General features: G+C 48.5%; 1 protein-coding gene across 2 annotated transcripts in view; it reads right to left on the bottom strand.

Annotated features, from left to right (window-relative positions):
- Nucleotides 1-24,744, bottom strand: part of INTS2 (integrator complex subunit 2) — a 53,574-nt gene that overhangs the window by 10,070 nt on the left and 18,760 nt on the right. For both annotated transcript variants that reach the window (XM_032215999.1, XM_032216000.1), the window contains 9 exons: nt 23,292-23,406; nt 21,660-21,728; nt 19,067-19,201; nt 17,302-17,478; nt 12,820-12,931; nt 10,281-10,385; nt 8,420-8,584; nt 6,121-6,322; nt 477-602 (listed from right to left, as the gene is read on the bottom strand). In XM_032215999.1, coding sequence (XP_032071890.1) covers nt 477-602; nt 6,121-6,322; nt 8,420-8,584; nt 10,281-10,385; nt 12,820-12,931; nt 17,302-17,478; nt 19,067-19,201; nt 21,660-21,728; nt 23,292-23,406 — 1,206 coding nt within the window. The remainder of the gene's footprint in view (nt 1-476; nt 603-6,120; nt 6,323-8,419; nt 8,585-10,280; nt 10,386-12,819; nt 12,932-17,301; nt 17,479-19,066; nt 19,202-21,659; nt 21,729-23,291; nt 23,407-24,744) is intronic.

Raw genomic sequence — 24,744 nt, 5'->3', positions numbered from 1 at the left:
TTCCAGACCTGAGGGCTGTTGACTCTCCATATGAGGGATGACGATGGCCCAGGTCATCCGTCATCCCTTTGTCTCTGTCTCTGTCAGCTCCATTCCTTCTTCCCCCTTGGACCTCTCAGGTTGCCTTGATACTGACCTTGATCCCCACACCTGCTCCTCCTCTGTTGGACGGGCCAGCGGCCAATGGGCCACAACACCACCATTCAAAGTTAAAACATCACTGAAAAAAGTGGCTCATGACCAGTTTTCACGACCCTTCCAGTGTCCCCACGGGCTCAAAATTCAGCCTCTTACCAATCGACCCCAATTTATGATGGTTGCAATGTCCCGGGGGTGGGGGTGGGGGTCACACGATCCCCTTTTGCCAAGCCAAGCCCATGGAGAAGCCAGATTCGCTTAACAACCGCGATGCTAACCTCAGGCGACTACAAGCAATGGACTTAACCGTGGTGACCTACAGAGGGAAACAGCCTTACCTGTGAACCCTTGGATCACACCTTAACACAATCAGGGGATCAATGAGAAGGTCTTTCTGGGTGTACTTCTGCCGTCTGACCGTTTTGCCAGATGGCTGCAGGGCATTCACTGTCATTACCCACAATCTAGAGGAAAAATACATACAAGATAGATAGATAAATGATAGATAGATAGATAGATAGATAGATAGATAGATAGATAGATAGATAGATAGATAGATAGATGATAGATAGATAGAGATATGGCTCTGTGTGTGTTTGTGTGTGTGTGTGTGTGTGTGTGTCTGTGTGTGTGTGTGTGTCTGTGTGTTCTAGCATAACTCTGGAACACCTTGAGCAATTTCAACCAAACTTGGTACACAGATGACTCTCTGGAAACAAATACTGTGTGTGTAAGATACCTCTAACACCCTTGGTGTGTGTGTTCTTTTAAGCTACAGCCTGTTGTGCCTTAAAATGGATTCTACTGTACTGCTCTAAAATGGATTCTACTGTACAGAGCAGCAGAGTTGCGATGGTTAACAGCTTCATAGTACTCCACAGGAGGGCTCCCTCTGCCAAGGGGGAAAATCCAACATTAGAAATTATGTTTACTCCGGACATTTCCCCCCCCTATAAATAAATACCCGGGCAACGCCTGGTTATTGGCTACTTAATATAAATATAAGAATTTCCAGAACTGGCAGGCTGAATCAGGGCAAGGCCCAGGTTAGAGCAAATGTCTATCTTCCACTGGCCAGCCAGGTGTAATAGGCAGAAGGGATCACCTGGAGGAACTGTCAGGTGCGAAGAATCAGGAACACCTGGTTTGTTATTGCTATACAGAGGTAGTTCAGTTCATTTAGGGACCATTCAAAGTTACGACAGCACTGAAAGGACTGACTTAGGGTCGTTTTGTACCCGGAAGACCGCTGTGACTTCTCTGTATTCAGACAATTAGAATGGAGATGCTCAGGCAACTGACTCACATTTATGACCGATGCGGTGCCCTGGGGTCACGCAATCACACGGGGGAAGCTGGATTCATTTAACAACCGTGCAACTAATTTAACAGCAGTGATTCGCTTAAGAACTGCGAGGAGAAAGGTTGTAAAATTCACTTGACAAATGTCTCGCTTAGTGACAAAAGTTTCATGCTCAGGTGTGGTCATAAGTCGAGGACTACCAGGAATATGGCTTGCCCTTTCATATTAATACCAAACGAACACTCAAGAAGTAATATGAAGAAGCTACCCACTCAAGGCAAACAAGCTAACATTAAACCATAGCCTAACCTGTCCCAGGAGTTGCAGGTACAGAGCAATAGCAATAGCAGTTAGACTTATATACCGCTTCATAGGGCTTTCAGCCCTCTCTAAGCGGTTTTACAGAGTCAGCATATTGCCCCCAACAACAATCCGGGTCCTCATTTTACCCACCTCGGAAGGATGGAAGGCTGAGTCAACCTTTGAGCCGGTGAGATTAGAACCGCCGAACTGCAGATAACAGTCAGCTGAAGTGGCCTGCAGTACTGCATTTAACCACTGCGCCACCTCGGCTCTCGGCAGAGGGATTACAGGTCATCCTCAATTTACGACCACAACTGAAATCCAAGCAGGACAGGTAGACACTTCAACAGATAGTTTAAGATTGCAAAAAAACACCCAATGGCTACCAGCCTGGCTTCCAGTGAGTATCTGTATATTACGAAGGTCAGGAGGAGGGCTGGGAAAATATCTACAGACCCCTCACATCCTGGACACAAACTGTTTCAACTCCTCCCAATTCTAAATCCCAATTCCAAGTTCCAATTCCAAATTCCAATCCCAAATTCCAAATTCAATTCCAAATCCCAATTCCATATCCCAATTCCAAGTTCCAATTTGGTTTTATGGTTTTTTATGGTTTTATTAGAATTTGTAGGCCGCCCTTTTCCCTGAGGGGACTCAGGGCGGCTCACAGAAAACCGGGAGGGGGAATACAGACATTAAGATACAACATATAATAAAATAGTAGGCAACATGCATTCATCATTCGGGAGGGGTAGGCATCCTTATCCCCAGGCCTGACGGGCGAGCCAGTTCTTCAAGGCTATGCGGAAGGCTTGGACGGTGGAGAGGGTACGAATCTCCACGGGGAGCTCGTTCCAAAGGGTCGGGGCTACTGCTGAGAAGGCCCTCCTCCTTGTAGTTGCCAGCCGACATTGGCTGGCTGATGGGATGCGGAGGAGGCCTAATCTATGGGATCTTATTGGTCGCAGGGATGTAATTGGCAGAAGGCGGTCTCTCAGGTATCCAGATCCACTGCCATGTAGGGCTTTATGGGTGACTAATAGCACCTTGAAGCGCATCCGGAGATCGACAGGTAGCCAGCGCAGCTCGCGGAGGATAGGTGTTATGCGGGTGAATCGAGGTGCACCCGCAATCACTCGCGCGGCTGCGTTCTGCACTAGCTGAAGTCGCCGGATGCTCTTCAAGGGCAGCCCCATGTAGAGCACATTGCAGTATTCCAGCCTAGAGGTCACAAGGGCCCGAGTGACTGTTGTGAGAGCCTCCCGATTCAGGTAGGGTCGCAACTGGCGCACCAGGCGAACCTGGGCGAATGCCCCCCTGGTCACAGCTGTTAAGTGGTGGTCGAATGTCAGCTGTGGATCCAGGAGGACTCCCAAGTTGCGAACCCTCTCTGAGGGGTATAAAATTTGGCCCCCCAGCCTGAGTGGTGGAATATTAGTCAAATCTTTGGGAGGAAAACACAACAGCCACTCGGTCTTTTCCGGGTTGAGCACAAGCTTGTTAACCCTCATCCAGTCCATAACGGCCTCAAGGCCCCGGCTCATCACGTCTACCGCTTCATTGAGTTGGCACGGGGCGGACAGATACAATTGAGTATCGTCCGCATATTGATGGTATCTAATCCCGTGCCTGCGGATGATCTCTCCCAGCGGTTTCATGTAGATGTTGAATAGTAGGGGGGATAAGACCGAGCCCTGAGGCACCCCAAAATTTAGGGGCCTAGGGGACGACCTCTGCCCCCCCACTAACACCGACTGCGACCTGTCCGAGAGGTAGGAGGAGAACCACCGTAGCACGGTGCCTCCCACTCCCACCTCCCGCAGTCGTCGCAGAAGGATACCATGGTCGATGGTATCGAAAGCCGCTGAGAGGTCAAGGAGGACCAGGATGGAGGAATGTCCTTCATCCCTGGCTCTCCAGAGATCATCAATCAATGCGACCAAAGCGGTTTCTGTGCTGTAACCGGGTCTGAAGCCTGACTGGAAGGGGTCTAGGTAGTTTGCTTCCTCCAAGGACCGTTGGAGCTGGAAGGCCACCACCTTCTCAACAACCTTCCCCAGAAATGGAAGGTTGGAGACTGGACGATAGCTATTAAGAACAGCTGGATCCAAGGATGGTTTCTTCAGGAGGGGTCTCACCACCGCCGCTTTCAGTGCGGCGGGGAAGTTCCCCTCCCGAAGGGAGGCGGTTACTACCGCCTGGATCCAGCCTCGTGTCACCTCACTGCAGTTAGTAACCAGCCATGAGGGACACGGATCCAGAACGCAGGTGGAGGTACTTACAGCTCTCATGGCCTTGTCCACATCCCCGGGGGTAACATCCTGAAACTCAACCCAGAGCTGTTCTGCTTGGTCCCCCTGTGCCTCGGCTGGAACTGCGGGTGTGGAGTCCAAGTCCGACCGAAACCGAGCAATTTTGTCCGCTAAGAATTGGGCATATTCTTCAGCTCTGCCCTGCAAGGGTTCCCCCGCCTCCCTTTTGTTCAATAGGGAGCGGGTTATCCTGAACAGGGCGGCTGGACGGGACTCAGCGGATGCAACCAGGGTGGCTATGTGTGATCTTTTTGCTGCCCTAAGTGCCCTGGTGTATTCCCTGGTGCAGGTGGTTACCATTGCTCGGTTCGATTCGGACTTATCGGACCTCCAGCGGTGCTCTAGGCATCTCCTCCGGCGCTTCATCTCCCGGAGCTCCTCGGTGAACCAAGGGGGTCTCCGGGATCCGCCGCCTCGGAGGAGCCGCAGTGGCGCAATCCGGTCGAGGGCCTCCGACGCTGCTGAGTGCCACGCAGCAGCCAGAGTCTCCACCGGACTGTGGGTGAAAGTGTCAGGAATAACCCCAAGCTCTGTTTGGAACCTTGACGGTTCCATAAGACGCCTGGGGCGGAACCACCTGGTCGGTTCCTCCTCCCTACAGTGGGGGTTTGGCCTCCGGAAGTCGAGCCTCAGTAGGCAGTGGTCTGACCACGACAGGGGTATGATGTCGCTCCCCCTCAGACCAAGATCACAAATCCACTGCTCCGAGAGAAATACGAGGTCAAGCATGTGTCCCGCTGAATGGGTTGGGCCTCGAATTACTTGGGTCAAGCCCATGGCTGTCATGGAAGCCATGAACTCCTGCGCCCCATCAGAGTTTTCACCGAGCGACGGCAAATTAAAGTCCCCCAGGACCATCAACCTAGGGAACTCAATTGCCAGCTCGGCTACCGACTCGAGGAGCGAGGGGAGGGCCGCTGCAACGCTGTTGGGAGGCAGGTACGTTAGCAGCAAACCCACTTGACCCTTGAGGTCCAACTTTAACAGCAAGGACTCACACCCGACAATCTCCGGAGCAGGGACCCTACGAGGAACTAACGACTCCCGGATAACAACGGCCACACCCCCACCCCTTCCCTGGGCTCTCGGCTGATGCAACACCTGAAATCCTTCTGGGCACAGCTCTACAAGGGGGACTCCTCCCTCTGGGCCCAGCCAGGTTTCAGTAATACATGCCAGGTCTGCCCTCTCGTCTAAAATTAAGTCCTGGACGAGAGGAGCTTTATTAACAACAGACCTGGCATTTAGCGACAACAGCCTGAGACCAGGGTCCTGACTACTTGCACCATCTGGTCTTGGAGTGGGACTCCTCCTTGAATTTCAAATTCAAATTCCAAATCCCAATTCTAAATTCCAAATCCCAATTCCAAATTCCAATTCTAAATTCCAATTCTAAATCCCATTTCCAAATTCCAAATCCCAATCCCAAATTCCAAATTCAATTCCAAATCCCAATTCCAAATCCCAATCCCAAATTCCAAATTCAATTCCAAATCCCAATTCCAAATTCCATATCCCAATTCCAAGTTCCAATTCCAAATTCAAATTCCAAATCCCAATTCTAAATTCCAAATCCCAATTCCAAATTCCAATTCTAAATCCCAAATTCCAATTCTAAATCCCAATTCCCAATCCCAATTCCAATTCCCAATCCCAATTCCCAATCCCAATTCTATGGACTACCCAGAACACTCCCATCAACACTGCCAAGCCTGTATATAAATAGGGAGCAAGTCCCACTACCTTCTAGCACTGATGATGTTATTTAGTGGGATCATGAAACGTCTGCCTGAAAACAAGGAAGCTCAGAGAGCACCAAGGACCCCAACAGTCCTCCTCCTCCTCCTCTTCCTCCCCTTTGAGCACTGACAACATTCCCTAGTTAGGTCATGAAACGTCTGCAAGAAAGCCACCAAAGTCAGGGAGCCCCCAAGGGCCCCACAGTTCAACCCTGAGCTATGAATATCCCATTCTATCGGCAACGGTGCTCCGTCGCGAATGTCTCTACCGTCCTAACATCTCCAGATGAAGCCCAAGCCAGAGCAGCTCCAGACCACCCACCTTCGTGGCATGACCATGTTCAACGCCATCCAAATCCTGTTGACTGTCTGGAGGATTCGCCGAGGGACTCCAGGATGGAACAGCTGGTGCATGTTGGATGTCAACACTTCGGCGTAAGGAATTAACTCGGACGCCGAGAGGAGCGTTAGGTGCTCCAAAATCTGCAGGACCCGAGTGTGATTTCCTTGCAGGGCTGAGAAAGCTAAATAAAAAGAAAAAGATGTTGAAAAAAAAAATTAGTTTGATTTGGCCTCCACCGAGGTGCCTCCTTCTTATTTCTGGCATGTTTTTCCCCCCCAAACATACAAAATACAAAAAAAAAACTGTAGACATAGACTGCAAGCATTTAAATATGAGCCAGCCGTGTGCAGCAGCTGCCAAAAAAGCCAACACAGTTCTAGGCTGCATAAATAGAGGGATAGAATCAAGATCACGTGAAGTGTTAATACCACTTTACAAGGCCTTCGTAAGGCCACACTTGGAATACGACATTCAGTTTTGGTCACCACGATGTAGAAAAGATGTGGAGACTCTGGAAAGAGTGCAGAGAAGAGCAACAAAGAGGATTAGGGGACTGGAGGCTAAAACATATGAAGAACGGTTGCAGGAACTGGGTATGTCTAGTTTAATGAAAAGAAGGACTAGGGGAGACATGATAGAAGTCTTCCAAAATCTCAGGGGTTGCCACAAAGAAGAGGGAGTCAAGCTATTCTCCAAGGCACCTGAAGGCAGGACAAGAAGCAATGGGTGGAAACTAATCAAGGAGAGAAGCAAACTGGGATTAAGGAGAAACTTCCTAAGAGTGAGGACAATTAACCAGTGGAACAACTTGCCTCCAGAACCTGTGAATGCCCCAACACTGGAAGTCTTTAAGAAGATGTTGGATAGCCATTTGTCTGAAACGGTGTAGGGTTTCCTGCCTAGGCAGGGGGTTGGACTAGAACACCCTAGTCTTCCAACTCTGCTATTGTATTGTATTACATTTACACAATACATTGGAGCTTCGCGTTCCTTCTTATAGGAATTTCAAATAGGTACAATTCTCCTTATGTTATTTCCCCTTCTAATGTGTTTCACTTAAGTTTCACCGTTTTTAACCCTCTTATTTCATTTTCTTTTTCTTATCTGTGAAAATGTATAATAAAAACTAAGCTAAATTTAGTTTACTAGTAGTATGTATAAAATGAAGTGACAATAGCTATAGTTAAATAATGATTAATAATGATAACAATACATATATATTAGTTTGATAATATGAAATTTTATGTAAACAACACATGGAGATTATGAGAGGAGGTTTAAAAGCTTTATCTAGAATATGTTATAAAGCTGTATTGTGATTGGATGATTTTAGGATGATTTAATAGAATGGTATCATATAATCCTATTCTAGATTTTGAATATTATATATAAAAGGATGTAAAAACAATTATAGTCAAATTAAGGTTGAGATATAATAATTGTGATATACATGAATATAGGTGAATTAAAAATATGCGATTTGATAAGAAAAGCAGGTGGCGACTATGGAAGAGATGCATGGAAATACTGTAACCAACTGGCACACTTTCTACAATTTGTAATGGAAGATGGGGTTTTTTATGTATGTTTGCCATCTGGTAGTTATGTGCTGCCTCTGGAGCCTCTGGAGTCTGACATCAGCGAGGCAGAAGAACAACGGGAGCCTGATCCCAGTGTGAGCGTGCGCAGAGCTGCCAGAAAACAGGGTCAACTTGGGAGTCAGGCTTGGAGATGATTGGCCCCTCCCATAAGACATAAAAGAGGAACAAATGGATGCGAGCCTTTGCAGGAAGCAATTTTGTTCATTCTGGTCTGTTCAAATTCTGAGAAAATCTGTTTGACTCTGTGCTCCGTTTGGCCTTGTAAAACTAATTGGCAATTAGGTCTCTGGCAGCCTTTCAAGGGAGCTAAAGGTGGGTGCTTATCAGCCTTATCCTGAAAGACTGTGGCAGACTTCTGTAGGACTCTTCCCAGACTGTTTGTGACTCATTACGGGCTGCGAATGAACATAATTCACAGCCGCTTAAATAAAAAGAGAGTGCTTGGGACTAAGCGTGTGATTTATGCTTTCTTAGGAAGCCTAGGTCAGAACCCCCGAAGCTCACCACAAAGACACTCAAGTGGTGGGTTTCAAAAAATTTTGGAACCTCTTCTGTAGGTGTGACCTGCTTTCCGGGTCCACTGGTAGAACCTCTTCTAACCTGTTCGGTAGATTTGACGAACCGGTTCTACCGAATAGGTGCGAACTGGTAGGAACCCACCTCTGAAGGAGACCCACCTTCCTGCAGTTGCTCCGGGGAGTGTTTCTTGGCAGCGCTGGTCAGAAGCATCTTGCGCAGCAAAACGTCAGTGCCCGTGATGTGTTCCTCACAGATCCAGTCGTCCACGATGCAGAGGTGGGGATAGTTGGTTGCCAGGAGGCGCAGCAGGGCAGAATGCAAGCCTGGGGAGGAAGGAGCAGACGGAGAAAACAGCGCCAATTTCTAGCCTGGGGCCTTAAAACAGGGGGTCTCCAACCTGGGCAACTTTAAGACTTGTGGACTTCAACTCCCAGAACTCTGGGAGTTGAAGTCCACAAGTCTTAAAGTTGCCCAGGTTGACGAAACCACCCCCCCCTGACCTTAAACTGACTCTCCAACAATTTGCATTCTAAATTCTAATAATGACAATGAAAGCTATTTTACTCTCCCCGGGTTTTTAAACTGTAATCAAATGCTTTTGAGATTTGGTGCATTTTACATTGTGCCGCCGGCGTTTTTCACGTTGTTCTAAGTCTTCCGGCAAATTTGCGCCGTCAGCAGGGGTGGGATTCAAAAATTGTAGGAACCGGTTCTCTGCCCGGTTGCTGGGTGGGCATGGCCTACTCGGCCTCCTGCACCATGGTGGGGGTGGTGCTGCTTTTGCCCTCCGGAGGCTTCTCTCGAGTCTCCGGGAGGGTGAAATCGGCCTCCCCGGAGCTCCGGAGGCTGGAAATGGGCCCGTTTCCGGATTTCCGGAACTTCCAGGAGGACCATTTTTCACCTTCCCAGAGCCTCTGCGCAGACCTTGCCCTTACCTGGCATCCAAAACAGGCCGCGTGGAGACTCCTGAGAGGGGCAGGGCCAGCCAGTTCTTACAACTACCGGTTCGGTGAACCAGATGTAAAATTAACCTCCGATTCACCGAACCGGTCCGAATCAGCTGAATCCAACCCCCGACCATCAGGTGCATTTTGTCTATCCGTACACACCATTTTCTCTCACAAGCAAAGGTAGCAATAGCAATAGCAGTTAGACTTATATACCGCTTCATAGGGCTTTCAGCCCTCTCTAAGCGGTTTACAGAGTCAGCATATTGCCCCCAACAACAATCCGGGTCCTCATTTTACCCACCTCGGAAGGATGGAAGGCTGAGTCAACCTTGAAGACGTGTCCCAGGATAATGATAGGAGATCAAATTTGGGTCGGTCCCCGGGAGCTTTCGGACTCCTGATGCAGCCCAATTTTGGGAAATTTCGTTCTACGTGCTTTGGGCTGTTCTGTGAGTGGTGTTAATATTGAGTGGCTTCCTATTGGCTGATTGGTGTTGACTGACAAGGGGCCGGTTTAACAGGAGTGCCGAATTACCACCAGCTTATCAAATACTTAGGAGCCGAGGGCTTGCCAGCACAAGGAAATGACAGCCAATCACCAGCCTTCAACACTCTAATTAGCCAATAGGAAGGCACCCCACAAACACATACTCTCAACACTCACTAAACCAGTGTTTCCCAACCTTGGCAACGGGAAGCGGTCCGGACTTCAACTCCCAGAATCCCCCAGCCAGCAAATGCTGGCTGGGGGATTCTGGGAGTTGATGTCCGGATCACTTCCCGTTGCCAAGGTTGGGAAACACTGCACTAAACGACCGTTTGTAAGTCAAGGATACCGCTGTGATTAAAAATTCCTTCCCCCCCCCCTTTTGAAAACACAAAAGGCTCAATTCCTGGACAACAGAACTTATCAGGCATTTTAAAACCAAGCCATCGGTCAGAGATGCTTTAATCAGAATTCCAGATGTTTTAATCAGAAACTCCAGGTGGGGGAGGGGGGAAAAACTAGATGATCTCAAGGGCCCCTTCCAACTCTAGGATTCCGTGATGAAACTTTAGCTGAACTTACCTCCCAATTCTTGCTGCAGCCCTTGAGCCTGCCGGATGAGGAATTTAATTGGGATCTGATCCATCAGCGCGGGGGAGTAAGATTTGGGCTTCCTTTGCATGGCAGCTGCGCGAGACACAACAACACAAAGACAGCAACAGCAAAGTTTGTAGAGATTCTCAGTCATCCCCCCTCATGGTTGTCTCAAAGGTGCTTTTTTTTTTCCCCAAGAGGCAACTGGACTTTCTTGGTTTTTTTCTTCAAGGACGTTTTGCATCTCCTCCAAGAAGCTTCTTCAGCTCTGACTGGATGGTGGGGAATGGAAGGATTTATACTCTTTGCAGACAGCTGGTCATTTGTTGTTGTTTGTTGTTGTTGTTGTTGTTTGTTTTTAATATTTGTAGGCCGCCCTTTTCCCTGAGGGGACTCAGGGCGGCTCACATAAAATCAGGGAGGGGGAATACAGACATTGACATAGAGACATATAATAAAATAGTAAGCAACATACATTCATCATTCGGGAGGGGCGGCTATCCTTGTCCCCAGGCCTGACGGGCTAGCCAGTTCTTAAGGGCTGTGCGGAAGGCCTGGACGGTGGAGAGGGTACGAATCTCCACGGGGAGCTCGTTCCAAAGGGTCGGGGCTACTACTGAGAAGGCCCTCCTCCTTGTAGTTGCCAGCCGGCATTGGCTGGCCGATGGAATACGGAGGAGGCCTAATCTATGTGATCTTATTGGTCGCAGGGAGGTAATTGGCAGAAGGCGGTCTCTCAAGTATCCAGATCCGCTACCATGTAGGGCTTTATGGGTGACTAGTAACACCTTGAAGCGCATCCGGAGATCGACAGGTAGCCAGCGCAGCTCGCGGAGGATAGGTGTTATGTGGGTGAACCGAGGTGCACCCACAATCACTTGTATTGATCTAAAAGGATTTGCATCCTTTTAGATCAATACAATACAATAGAATACAATAGCAGAGTTGGAAGGGACCTTGGAGGTCTTCTAGTCCAACCTGATGCCTAGGCAGGAGACCCTATACCGTTCCAGACAAATGGCCAACATCTTCTTAAAGACTTTCATTGTTGGGGCATTCACAACTTCTGGAGGCAACTTCTGTTCCACTGATTCATTGTTCTCACTGTCAGGAAATTCCTCCTCAGTTCTAGGTTGCTTCTCTCCTTGAATAGTTTCTACCCATTGCTCCTTATTCTCCCCTCGGGTGCCTTGGATAATAGCTTGACTCCCTCTTCTTTGTGGCAACCCCTGAGATATTGGAAGACTGCTATCATGTCTCCCCTGGTCCTTCTTTTCATTAAACTAGACATACCCAGTTCCTGCAACCGTTCTTCATATGTTTTAGCCTCGTCCCCTAATCCTCTTTCTTGCTCTTCTCTGCACTCTTTCTAGAATCTCCACATCTTTTCTACATCGTGGCGACCAAAACTGAATGCAAATATTCCACGTGTGGCCTTATAAAGTGGTATTAACCCTTCACGTGATCTTGATTCCATCCCTCTGTTTATTTAGCCTAGAACTGTGTTGGCTTTTTTGGCAGCTGCTGCACACGGCTGGTTCATATTTAAATGGTTGTCCACTAGGACTCCAAGATCCCTCAGAAACCAGAGGCCCTCTGAAGCTGGAAATGGCCCGTTTCCACACTTGCAGTAGGCCTGGTAGGCCCGTTTTTCACCCTCCCGAGGCTTGCTTTCCTGAAGTCTGAGGAGGGCGAAAATGGCCTCTAGTGGCCGCCCTCCGGAAACCGGTAATGGCCCATTTCCAGCTTCCTGAGGGCCTCCGAGATGCTGGGGGAGGCCGTTTTCGCCCCTCCCAGGTTTCAGGAAAGCCTCTAAAGAAGTATTTCTCAACCTTGGCTCCTTGAAGATGTCTGGACTTCAACTTCCAGAATTCCCCAGCCAGTGCTGGCTGGGGAATTCTGGGAATTGAAGTCCAGGCATCTTCAAGGGGCCAAGGTTGAGAAACACTGCTCTAAAGCCTGGGGAGGGCAAAAAAGAGGCCTAATGGAAGTTCGAAAACGGGCCGTTTCCAGCTTCTGGAGGAGGCCGTTTCTGTCCTCCCCAAGCTTCAGGAGGGCGGAGTGTCATGTGCACATGCGCTGGAGGGGCAACAGGGTTGTGCACACATGTGCCGGGAGGGGGTTGCTGTTTGGAATTATGGGTGTGGCACATGCGCTATTGGCATGGTTAGCCATCCCTAACATAGATGGTTTCTTGGATCTCTCGTTCAAACCAGCGGTCCTCTCGGCCCAAAATGTGGATTTCGCTGCTTTTCAAAGATGCTAAAAGGATGCAAATGACCTGCAAGGAGTATAAATCCCCACCATCCAGCCAAGAAGCTGAAGAAGCTTCTGGGATGAGAAGCGAAACCTCTTCAGGAAAAACCAAGAAGTCCAGATGCCTCTTGAAAAAAAAATCACCTTTGGGAGCACAGCCTGTATTCGAAAGTCACACGGCTGCAACTAATGCAGTCTTTGTGCTCTCTAGAGGACCCCGTTCGTGCTCCCTAGAGTAACCCCTCCCTCCCCCAAATTCTCTGCCTCGTACCCAAAGACTTTGAACTGGCCAGGATGGCTTCTTCGTAAGACAAGATGTAGTACAGGACCAACAGCTGGACTGTGATTCCGTAACGGGGATTCAGCCGAGCAGCCTCTCCTCCCTATAGATGGGGGGGAGGGGGGGGGGAGACACAGAAGATGCACCATGTGGTAAATGTCATAGTATAAGGGAGATACCTTGGGAGACAGAAGGAAGAGCCACAGATTAGGCAACCAACAGATAAGAGTCAGCTAAGCCCAGAGAAGGAAAGGGGTGTGGCAAATCAGTGGTGAAATTCCAAAAGAAATTACTACTGGTTCTGTGGGAGTGGCTTGGTAGGCGTGGCAGGAGAAGGATACTGTAAAATCCCCATTCCCTCCCCACTCCTGGGGGAAGGATATTGCAAAATCCCCATTCCCTCCCCACTCCAGGGGAAGGATAGTGCGAAATCCCCATTCCCTCCACACTCCTGGGGGAAGGATACTGCAAAATCCCCATTCCCTCCCCACTCCAGGGGAAGGATACTGCAAAATCTCCATTCCTACGGCACTCAAGGGGAAGGATACTGCAAAATCCCCACTCCTGGGGGAAGAATATTGCAAAATCCCCATTCCCTCCCCACTCCTGGGGGAAGGATATTGCAAAATCCCCATTCCTTCCCCACTCCAGGGGAAGGATACTGCAAAATCCCCATTCCCTCCCCACTCCAGGGGAAGGATACTGCAAAATCCCCATTCCCTCCCCACTCCAGAGGAAGGATATTGCAAAATCCCCATTCCTTCCCCACTCCAGGGAAAGGATACTGCAAAATCCCTATTCCCTCCCCACTCCTGGGGGAAGGATAGTGTGAAATCCCCATTCCCTCCACACTCCTGGGGGAAGGATATTGCAAAATCCCCATTCCTTCCCCACTCCAGGGGAAGGATACTGCAAAATCCCCATTCCCTCCCCACTCCAGGGGAAGGATACTGCAAAATCCCCATTCCCTCCCCACTCCAGGGGAAGGATATTGCAAAATCCCCATTCCTTCCCCACTCCAGGGGAAGGATACTGCAAAATCCCCATTCCCTCCCCACTCCTGGGGGAAGGATAGTGTGAAATCCCCATTCCCTCCACACTCCTGGGGGAAGGATATTGCAAAATCCCCATTCCTTCCCCACTCCAGGGGAAGGATACTGCAAAATCCCCATTCCCTCCCCACTCCAGGGGAAGGATACTGCAAAATCCCCATTCCTTCCCCACTCCAGGGGAAGGATATTGCAAAATCCCCATTCCTTCCCCACTCCTGGGGGAAGGATAGTGTGAAATCCCCATTCCCTCCACACTCCTGGGGGAAGGATATTGCAAAATCTTCATTCCCACTCCACTCCAGGGGGAAGGATACTGCAAAATCTCCATTCTCTCCCCACTCCAGGGGAAGGATATTGCAAAATCCCCATTCCCTCCCCACTCCTGGGGGAAGGATAGTGTGAAATCCCCATTCCCTCCACACTCCTGGGGGAAGGATATTGCAAAATCTTCATTCCCACTCCACTCCAGGGGAAGGATACTGCAAAATCCCCATTCCTTCCCCACTCCAGGGGAAGGATATTGCAAAATCCCCATTCCCTCCCCACTCCTGGGGGAAGGATAGTGTGAAATCCCCATTCCCTCCACACTCCTGGGGGAAGGATATTGCAAAATCTTCATTCCCACTCCACTCCAGGGGGAAGGATACTGCAAAATCTCCATTCTCTCCCCACTCCAGGGGAAGGATATTGCAAAATCCCCATTCCCTCCCCACTCCTGGGGGAAGGATAGTGTGAAATCCCCATTCCCTCCACACTCCTGGGGGAAGGATATTGCAAAATCTTCATTCCCACTCCACTCCAGGGGGAAGGATACTGCAAAATCTCCATTCTCTCCCCACTTCAGGGGGAAGGATAGTGCAAAATCCCCATTCCCACTCCACTCTGGGGCCAGGCAGAGGTGGCATTTGCCAGTTCTCTGAACTACTCAAAATTTCTGCTACCGGTTCCTCAGAACCTGCTGAATTTCACACCCCTGTGACAAACTTACCAGAAAGGACCCTCCCTAGTTTCCCTAGACAGCAAAAATGAGAGGGGGGGGGATACTGTATGTACTTTCAGACTTGCAAGGTATTTTTAATGTAGCAATAGCACTTAGATTTATATACCGCTTCGCAGTGCTTTGCAGTCCTCTCTAAACCGTTTACAGAGTCAGCCTCTTGCCCCCAACAATCTGGGTCCTCATTTTATCTACCACAGAAAGATGGAAGGCTGAGTCAACCTTGAGCTGTTCAGGATTAAATTACTGGTAGTCAGCAGACAATTAGCCTGCAGTACTGCATTCTAACCACTACACAGGAAAGGAAGGAATGAATGAAGGAAGGAAGGAAGGAAGGAAGGAAGGAAGGAAGGAAGGAAGGAAGGAAGGAAGGAAGGAAGGAAGGAAGGAAGGAAGGAAGGAAGGAAGGAAGGAAGGGTCAACCTTGAGCCAATCAGGATTGAAGTCCTGAATGTGGGGAAAGTTAGCTTGCAATAGCACTAGCAACTAAGACTTATATACCGCTTCATAGTGCTTTTCCAGCCCTCTCTAAGCAGTTTACAGAGTCAGCCTCTTGCCCCCAACAATCTGGGTCCTCATTTTACCAACCTCTGAAGGATGGAAGGCTGAGTCAACCTTGAGCCAAGGAGAATCGAACTCCCGGCAGTCAGCAGAATTAGCTTGCAATACTGCATTCTAACCACTGTGCCACCATGGCTGTCATTGTAACGCAACCTTACGATAAAGTAGCATTAGTTCATCCTGAGCATGCTTCTTGTGTGGACTACCTCGCAAGGTTGACACCTAACTTGCGAGTCTCAAGCTTTTTTCCTTAGTATCTACATACTAAATGAGCCGGATAACAGCTCCCATTAGTCTCACAACTACATCCCAATTGTGGATTGGTTCAGAAAGACTGATCTAGGAATCACAACGGCCCTTTTGGAGAGCTGGGAGTTAAAAAGCGAGAATAAGGATCTTGATGCTGAGATGTTATTCTCATCTTTGCTCCAGGTTTGTTCGTTCATTTGTAAAATTTATTGGCTGCCCATCCTACAGAATAAACAGACCTTACAGAATACCAGAATTGGAAGGGAGACCTTGGAGGTCTTCTAGTCCAACCCCCTGCTTAGGCAGGAAGCCCTATACCACCTCAGACAAATGGTTGTCCAATCTCTTCTTAAAGACTTCCAGTGTTGGGGCATTCACAACTTCTGGAGGCAACTTCTGTTCCACTGGTTAATTGTCCTGACTGTCAGGAAATTTCTCCTTAGTTCTAGGTTGCTTCTCTCCTTGATTAGTTTCCACCCATTGCTTCTTGTTCTGCCTTCAGGTGCCTTGGAGAATAGCTTGACTCCCTCTTTTTTGTAGCAACTCTTGAGATATCGGAACCCTGCTATCATGTCTCCCCTAGTCCTTCTTTTCATTAAACTAGACATTTAGACGTCTTACCACAGGGTAATTCTGGGTAGCTTACAAGCTTGAAATCCCATTTCAAAAGGAAGACAGGAAGGAAACATCATACTAGCATTTCTCAACCTTGGGAACATGAAGGTAGGTGGACTTCAACTCCCAGAATTCCCCAGCCAGCCGTGTTGAGGGAATTCTAGGAGCTGGAGGGCCCCTCTTCAAGCTGGAATATAAATCAGACACATCCACAGATACACCTAATTCATTGTTTCTCAATCTCAGCTCCTTTTAAGATGGGTCGGCTTCAACTCCCAGAATTTCCCAGCCAGTCACACTAGGGAATTCTGAGAGCTAGCCTGTACATCTTCCAGCTGGAATATAAATCAGACACATTTACAAATACATCTACTTTAAGATAACTGGGTTTCAACCCCCAGAATTCCTCATGCTTGCAGGGGAATTCTGGGAGTTGAAGTCCACCCATCTTAAAGTGGCCAAAGTTGAAAACACCAATTTCTATAGTTGGACGTTATAATGTCATCCTCCTTCTGTAGGCAATTCTAGGACAAAATACCGATAGAACCAAAATCATTGCAGTAGAAAACACCTACATACATAAGCTTAAAGGTAAAGGTTCCCCTCGCACATATGTGCTAGTCGTTCCCGACTCTAAGGGGCGGTGCTCATCTCTGTTTCAAAGCCGAAGAGCCAGCGCTGTCTGAAGACGTCTCCCTGGTCATGTGGCCGACATGACTCAACGCCCGAAGGCGCACGGAATGCTATGACCTTCCCACCAAAGGTGGCTCCTATTTTTCTACTTGCATTTTTACGTGCTTTCGAACTGCTAGGTTGGCAGAAGCTGGGACAAATAACGGGAGCTCACTCCATTATGCGGCGCTAGGGATTCGAACCGCTGAACTGCCGACCTTTCCGATCGACAAGCTCAGCGTCTGAGCCACCGAGCCATGGCGTCCCTATGCATAAGCTTAACATCACCCTTAAATGTTAAATTAAGCTTGTTTTCTCATTTTATACCCCGGTCAGTCCTCTGAAAACATTCAAGATTTCTTGCTCCGTGATGGGTTGGTTGGTGGCTTCTGGGTTGGATTTGGAGGCCGGGGTCAGAACAGAGTTGATGTACACATCGATGAGTGGGAGCAACTGAGGGTGGAGGGGTGTTGTCGTTTCACAGAGTTGTCTGTAAATCCAGTCCTGAAGAGAGAGAAACATAAAAGAGAAAAAGTCGGCTGGCGAGAATAAGAACAGGAAAACGGGAGCCTTCCCATGTGTGTCTGTATCGAGATTCTCAAGTCATCCAGGGGGGGTAGTGGCCCCAAAGGTGCTTTTTCAGGAGGCAGCTGGACTTTCTGGCTTTTTTTAATTTTCTTTTTAGACTTTTAGCGATGCAATTTGGGATGAACGAATGGTGTGGGAGTAGGAATGGATTTCCAGAAAAATTGCAGACTACAGGAACCAACTTAAGTAAGATCATCAGTGCTAGATGGGAGTGGGGTTTATGGAGAGGAGGGGGAGGAGGAGGAAAAGGAGGAGGAGAAGGAGGAGGAAAAGAAAAAGGGGGAGGAGGAGAAGGAGGAGGAGAAGGAGGAGGAGAAGGAGGAGGAGGAGGAGGAGGAGGAGGAGGAGGAGGAGGAGGAGGAGGAGGAGGAGGAAAAGGAGAAGGAGAAGGAGAAGGAGGAGGAGGAAAAGAAGGAGGAGGAGAAGGAAAAGGAGGAGAAGGAAGAGGAGGAGGAAAAGGAGGAGGAGAAGGGGAGGAAAAGAAGGAGGAGGGTGAGAAGGAAAAGGAGGAGGAGGACAGTGAGGTCCTTGGTGCTCTCTGAATTTAGTTGTTTTCTTGCAGACATTTCTTGACCCAACTAAGTAACATCATCAGTGCTAGAAGGAAGTGGGGGTTGAGGAAGAGGGGGGAGGATTGTGGGGTCCTTGGTGCTCTCTGAGTTTAATGATTTTCTTGCAGACCTTTCATGACCAAACTAGGTAACATCATCAGTGCTTAGAAGGGATGGGGTATGCAGGGAGGAGGAGGAGGAGAGGAGGAGGAGGAGGAGGAGGAGGAGGAGGAGGAGGAGGAGGAGGAGGAGGAGGAGGAGGAGGAGACTGTGGTGTTCTTGATGCTCTCAGAGCTTGGTGGTTTTCTTGCAGACATTTCTTGACCCAACTAAGTAACATCATCAGTGCTAGAAGGAAGTGGGGTTGGAGGAGGAGGAGGATGACGACGACTGTGAGGTCCTTAATGCTCTCTGAGCTTGGTGGTTTTCTTGCAGACATTTCTGGACCCAACTAAGTAACAATGTCAGTGCTAGAAGGGAGCGGGGGTTCGCTCTCCATTGATATAGATAGAAAGGCGTGGCCTTTCTGTTGGTGGGCGTGTTCTTGGTGCTTCCTCAATTAGGCTATTGTTCCCTGTTTGAAAGAGTGAATCCCTCTCCCTTCCAGCACTGATGATGTTACCTAGCTGGGCTCATGAAACATCTGCAAGAAAAGAAACAAGCTCAGAGAGCACAAAGAGACCACCTCGTGTGGCAACTGTGGACGGTCGCTAAACAAACAGTTGTAAGTCAAGGATTACCTGCACCCCCTAAGGTGGTGCGTTTTGATTCTGAACCGTCGCTAAACAACCAGCTGTAGGTCGAGGACTTCCTGCACTTTTGGGACCCCAATTTCAGACAGCAATCATTTCCCAGCCCTTCTTGGGAGATACCAAAGATTAAGTAGACAATCCTTGTCTTAATTCTCTCTTCGTTCCCCGCCCCACAAAAAACGTGCAAAATTCACGACCCACCTTGATGGAGACTTTGTGCTTGGTGAACGAACGGCTCCTGAGAAGCTGGTAAATGCAATGGATGGGCAGGAAGCCGGTGATGTTGGCGCTCAAGTTGCTCGTGACGGCCACGCGCACTGCATGAGCGGTCACCACCTAGGAGAAAGAAAGGCGTTAGCGCCCCACCAGGCGAGAGGGCCGCGTTCTCCCAAAGATCTTCCCTGAAGCTCTGCTCTGCATGTTGTGACCGAGGCCTCCCAAGAGCATGAAGCAGACTCCTCCTCATCCCCATCAAACTTCTTTTATTTAATTTACAGTGAATTCCTCTCCAGCAAAGTACCGGTCTAGTCCAGGGGTCGGCAAACTTAAACACTCAAAGAGCCATTTGGACCCGTTTCCCACCGAAAAGACCGGGAGCCACAAAGGTCCTAACCAGAAGCCCACTGTTCAATTCTGGAGCTGCTGACCGGAAGTTCAGTTCCCCCATCATAGAGTCTCCTCCTAGCGCGGCGTCCTTTTTCCTCTACCTGTCATAACCGAAAGCCCTATCAATTGTGGAGACAACTGGAAAACCCTCCCCTTGTCATAGAGTCTTCTCCTGGCGCACTGTGCTTCTCTCCTCCCTCCGCCACCGGAAGCTCCTCTCAAAATTGTGGCGCCAACCGGTGACGGAGCCGCAGCAGAGGGAGGAAAGAGCCACATGCGGCTCCAGAGCCGCAGTTTGCTGATCCCTTGTCTAATCTTTCAGGAGATTTCACAACCACAGACCTTTATCAGGCTTGGAGAGCTGCCAGGACGATATCTTCCAAACGCCACACTGTAGCAGCAATTACTTGGCAAGTCAGGAACAGATCTTCTTCCTAATAAATTGAACTAATTGTCTCCTGCAAACTCCACTCCCCTTTCACTCCTCTTTTATTCCCCCTGGGAGGGGCCATTTACCATCCACCTGTGCCTTTACTCCCGAGTCACCCCTTGTTCCTCAGTTGTTCCCTTGTCCTCACAGCTCTGTACATGCGCACATTGGGAACAGGCTCCAGTTGTTCTTCTGCCTCACTGATCTCTGACTCCGAAGGCAGCTGGTAACTGTCAGACGGCCCTGGCCCCCTCTCTGCCTCCAACACAAAGCCCTCATCAGAGCCTTCCCAACTCCAGGACTGGCCCATGTTCCTCTCCAACCTCCTCACTGTCTGAATCTGCCACCAGCTCCGCTGGCGGGCCACAACACTGTATTCTATTATTTTGCTGGGAACTTCTTCACCAAATTCCTTGTGTGTCTAACCGTTGAAACTTTGAACAGTCACTAAATTAACTTGTGATTCGAGGACTACCTGTTGTGTAAGATGTGCAGATTTCTATGTGAAGCAAGCATAGAAATCAATCAAATCTTTTTTACATATATTAATTTTATTTTAAACACACATACACATAAACAAAACTGAACGTAGAAAGGAACCAAACGTTCCATCATACAGCAGTTCCATATCGGTGTTTATATACAATTGATTGTTCACCTCCTATACGACAGTAGTGATCTCCTTATTCTATACTTATTTATATATACTATTCCATCTTTATTTATACTTAGCTGTTTATATCAAAATATCATACTGCCTATATTGCACTTTGTGTTCTAACTAGCTTTTAACTATGTCTATGTCTTAATTTATCTTAGCTGTTCTGACCCCCTCCTCCGTCCAGTAACGAATGCGGAGACAAGCTTAACTGGAATGTACTTTAATAGCAAGACACCAAAACCTCGGTGGCTGAGAGCCAAGCATAACAAACAGATAAGGACCTTGGCAGCAACTCAGACAAATTCAGGCAGCAATAAACACAGTTAAGACTTGGTAGCAATCCAGCCTGCCAAGCTCACAATTCTATTCTCCAACATTAGTTCCTGCATTAACTTCTGCAATAGGGGCGTGTGCACAAGCAGTCCTTTATAGTCTGGAGAGGAGCCTAATGACCACCAGCTGAGTACAATCACCTCCTGTAATTGCGTAATTGTTCCTGACTCCTAGTAGCTCTTCGATGGCGTGCATCCAGGAACAACTCACCACTTGCCTCCGGCTCACTCTCCCTTGTCTCCTCCCCACTAGTCCAAGGCTCAGGTGCCTCCTGGTGGCCAACCAGCCTCTCTGTGCCCTGCTCAGAGTCGGAGCCCTGTCCAGGGTCCTCCACCTCCTCCAGAGCCGACTCAGAGGCCCCCTCGCTGTTGGGAGTCTGGTGGCAGCTCCAACGGCACCTGCTGGGCCACAACACTTAGCTGTATCTTATCCTATCCATCTCTCCTAATACTTCTATTATATCACTGTTTTAGGTTTCCTTATTTCTTATTTCTGTCCTCTAGCCATTTGCACCATTTGTTCCAAGTTAGATAATATTCTGATTCCTCTTTTCCTTGTATTTCTTTTGTCAGTTTTTCCCTCTCCGCACAAATCAATCAAGTCTTTATTCAGTCACTGACCAGCAGAGCAAAGTAGAAATGTTTTACGTGAAATATATACCCAGATGAAGCTTTCCTGGTTTACTGGTGTTATTTAAAAAAAAAAAACAACCAAAGTGAACTTCCATCTTGGATGAAGCAAAAAGACGGATTAACGGATTTTACCTGTTCGGTGAAAATCTCTTGGGTGAAGATGGTTTTCATGCGACTCAGAGAACTGGGTTTGATGACGATCTGAAATAAAAGGAAGATCAGGAACACTAATGTTGCCATGATGGGGTTTTCGGTACAGTCCATGTTCCTCATAAGCACCGTATTTTTCGGAGTATAAAATGCACCAAGATTTTGAAGAGGTAATTTTTTTTAAAAAAAGGTTTTGCACTTTGCAAGCCTCCAAAACCCTCTGCACACCTTGTATTTTTTTGTGTGTGAAAAATGGGCCATGTGGAGTGTTTGAGAGGCCTGCAAAGTGCTCCTGGGGGCTGGGGGGCGGCAAAAACGAACAAAAAACGGTCCTTCCTTTCATTAGACTACATATGCCCAGTTCCTGAAACTGTTTATCATACTGTTATGTTTCAGCCTCCAGTCTTCGGGGGGTTGGCCCAAAGTCATCCCAGCCAGCTTCCAAACTTAGACTGGGACTAGAACTCTTCATCTCCTCCTTTCTAGCTAGTGCCTTCTCCACTAGACCAGGGCTCTCTAACCTGGGCAACTTGAAGACTCTTGGACTTCAACTCCCAGAGTTCCTCAGCCAGCAAAGCTGAAAGTTGAAATCCACAAGTAAAGCTGGCTGAGGAACTCTGGGAGTTGAAGTCCATAAGTCCACAAGCAAAGCTGGCTAAGGATCTCTGGGAGTTGAAGTCCAGAAGCAAAACTGGCTAAGGAACTCTGGGAGTTGAAGTCCAGAAGCAAAGCTGGCTGAGGAATTCTGGGAGTTGAAGTCCAGAAGCAAAGCTGGCTGAGGAACTCTGGGAGTTGAAGTCCAGAAGCAAAGCTGGCTAAGGAACTCTAGGAGTTGAAGTCCAGAAGCAAAGCTGGCTGAGGAACTCTGGGAGTTAGTCCACAAGTCCACAAGCAAAGCTGGCTGAGGAACTCTGGGAGTTGAAGTTCAGAAGCAAAGCTGGCTGAGGAACTCTGGGAGTTGAAGTTCACAAGCAAAGCTGGCTGAGGAACTCTGGGAGTTGAAGTTCACAAGCAAAGCTGGCTGAGGAACTCTGGGAGTTGAAGTTCACAAGCAAAGCTGGCTGAGGAACTCTGGGAGTTGAAGTTCAGAAGCAAAGCTGGCTGAGGAACTCTGGGAGTTGAAGTCCAGAAGCAAAGCTGGCTAAGGAACTCTAGGAGTTGAAGTTCAGAAGCAAAGCTGGCTGAGGAACTCTGGGAGTTGAAGTTCACAAGCAAAGCTGGCTGAGGAACTCTGGGAGTTGAAGTTCAGAAGCAAAGCTGGCTAAGGAACTCTGGGAGTTGAAGTCCAGAAGCAAAGCTGGCTAAGGAACTCTAGGAGTTGAAGTCCAGAAGCAAAGCTGGCTAAGGAACTCTAGGAGTTGAAGTTCACAAGCAAAGCTGGCTGAGGAACTCTGGGAGTTGAAGTCCACAAGTCCATAAGCAAAGCTGGCTGAGGAACTCTGGGAGTTGAAGTCCACAAGTCTTAAAGTTGCTAAGGTGGGAGAGCCCTGCACTTAGACCAAACTGATTCTTGGGTTACATCTGGGATGTTTGACAGATCATAGAGGCAGCTTCAGGAAAGTCGAGCAGGAAGGCCTGCGGCTCCAGGCCCAGCGGTGGGAGTGGACCACTTACCTTCATCCCCAAAGTAGAGCACACCAACTCGATGATGGCACTGAGCTGGTTGCTATGGAAATACATGGCGACCAATAACAGCATCTCCCCAAAGGAAGCTGAAACTCCGGAAGTGCTGTCAGAAAAGGAAGGTGGGGAGGAGAAGAGGCAACGTTTTTTCATTGGGAATATTTTACAGAATCGCAATAGAGCTGGAGGGGACCTTGGAGATCTTCTAGTCCAGCCCCCTGACCCTATAACATTTCAGACAAGTGACTGTCTAGTCTCTTCTTAAAAGCTTCCAGTGGATGAAGCACCTTCAACTTCCGGTGGCAAGCCGTTCCACTGATTAATTGTCCTCACTGTTTGGAAGTTTCTCCTTAATCCCAGGTTGCTTCTTTCCTTGATTAGTTTCCATCCATTGTTTCTTGTCCTGCCCTTTGGTGCTTTGGAAAATATATTGAACCTCCCCCTCCCCTCTTTCTCGCAGCCTCTCAAACCCTGGATTACTGCTATCATGTCTCCCCTAGTCCTTCTTTTGTCTAGACTAGCCAAACCCAAATCCTGCAAGCCAGTGGTGGATTTCAAAATTTTTTAGAATCTCTTCTGTAGGAGTGGCCTGCTTTGTGGGAGTGGCTTGCCAGCCATGTGATCGGGTGGGCATGGCCAACTTGTAAAATGTGGTGAAACTCAGCTTAGCAACCAAAATGTTGGCTCAGAAACTCTGGCATTTGAAGCACGCAAGTCTTAAAGCTGTCACGTTGCAAGACCCTTGCACCCCTAACCCTTTAGGAAAAAATAACCCCAGGGGTGTTCAAACTTGACAGCTTTAAGACTTGTGGACTTCAACTCCCAGAATTCCTCCTCCAGTCATGTTGGCTCAGGAACTCTGGCATTTGAAGCACGCAAGTCTTAAAGCTGTCAAGTTACAAGACCCTTGCACCCCTAACCCTTTAGGAAAAAAAAAACCAGGGGTGTTCAAACTTGACAGCTTTAAGACTTGTGGACTTCAACTCCCAGAATTCCTCCTCCAGTCATGTTGGCTCAGGAACTCTGGCATTTGAAGCACGCAAGTCTTAAAGCTGTCAAGTTACAAGACCCTTGCACCCCTAACCCTTTAGGGAAAAAAAACCAGGGGTGTTCAAACTTGACAGCTTTAAGACTTGTGGACTTCAACTCCCAGAATTCCTCCTCCAGTCATGTTGGCTCAGAAACTCTGACATTTGAAGCACGCAAGTCTTAAAGCTGTCAAGTGACAAGACCCTCGCACCCTTAACCCTTTAGGAAAAAATAACCCCATGGGTGTTCAAACTTGACAGCTTTAAGACTTGTGGACTTCAACTCCCAGAATTCCTCCTCTCGCTCTTCATCTTGACGATGTGTGGAGGGGCGGGGGGAGGGAGCTGGAACCGGTTCTAAAAAGCACTGTAGATTTGTGCAACCTCTTCTATAGTAGGAGGTGAGAACTGGCAGG

The sequence above is a fragment of the Thamnophis elegans genome, chromosome 4 (assembly GCF_009769535.1).
Source record: "Thamnophis elegans isolate rThaEle1 chromosome 4, rThaEle1.pri, whole genome shotgun sequence".
NCBI classification, from domain to species: domain Eukaryota; kingdom Metazoa; phylum Chordata; class Lepidosauria; order Squamata; family Colubridae; genus Thamnophis; species Thamnophis elegans.
Note: the sequence above shows the minus strand (reverse complement) of the source record. Positions and strands in the feature narration are given on the sequence as shown.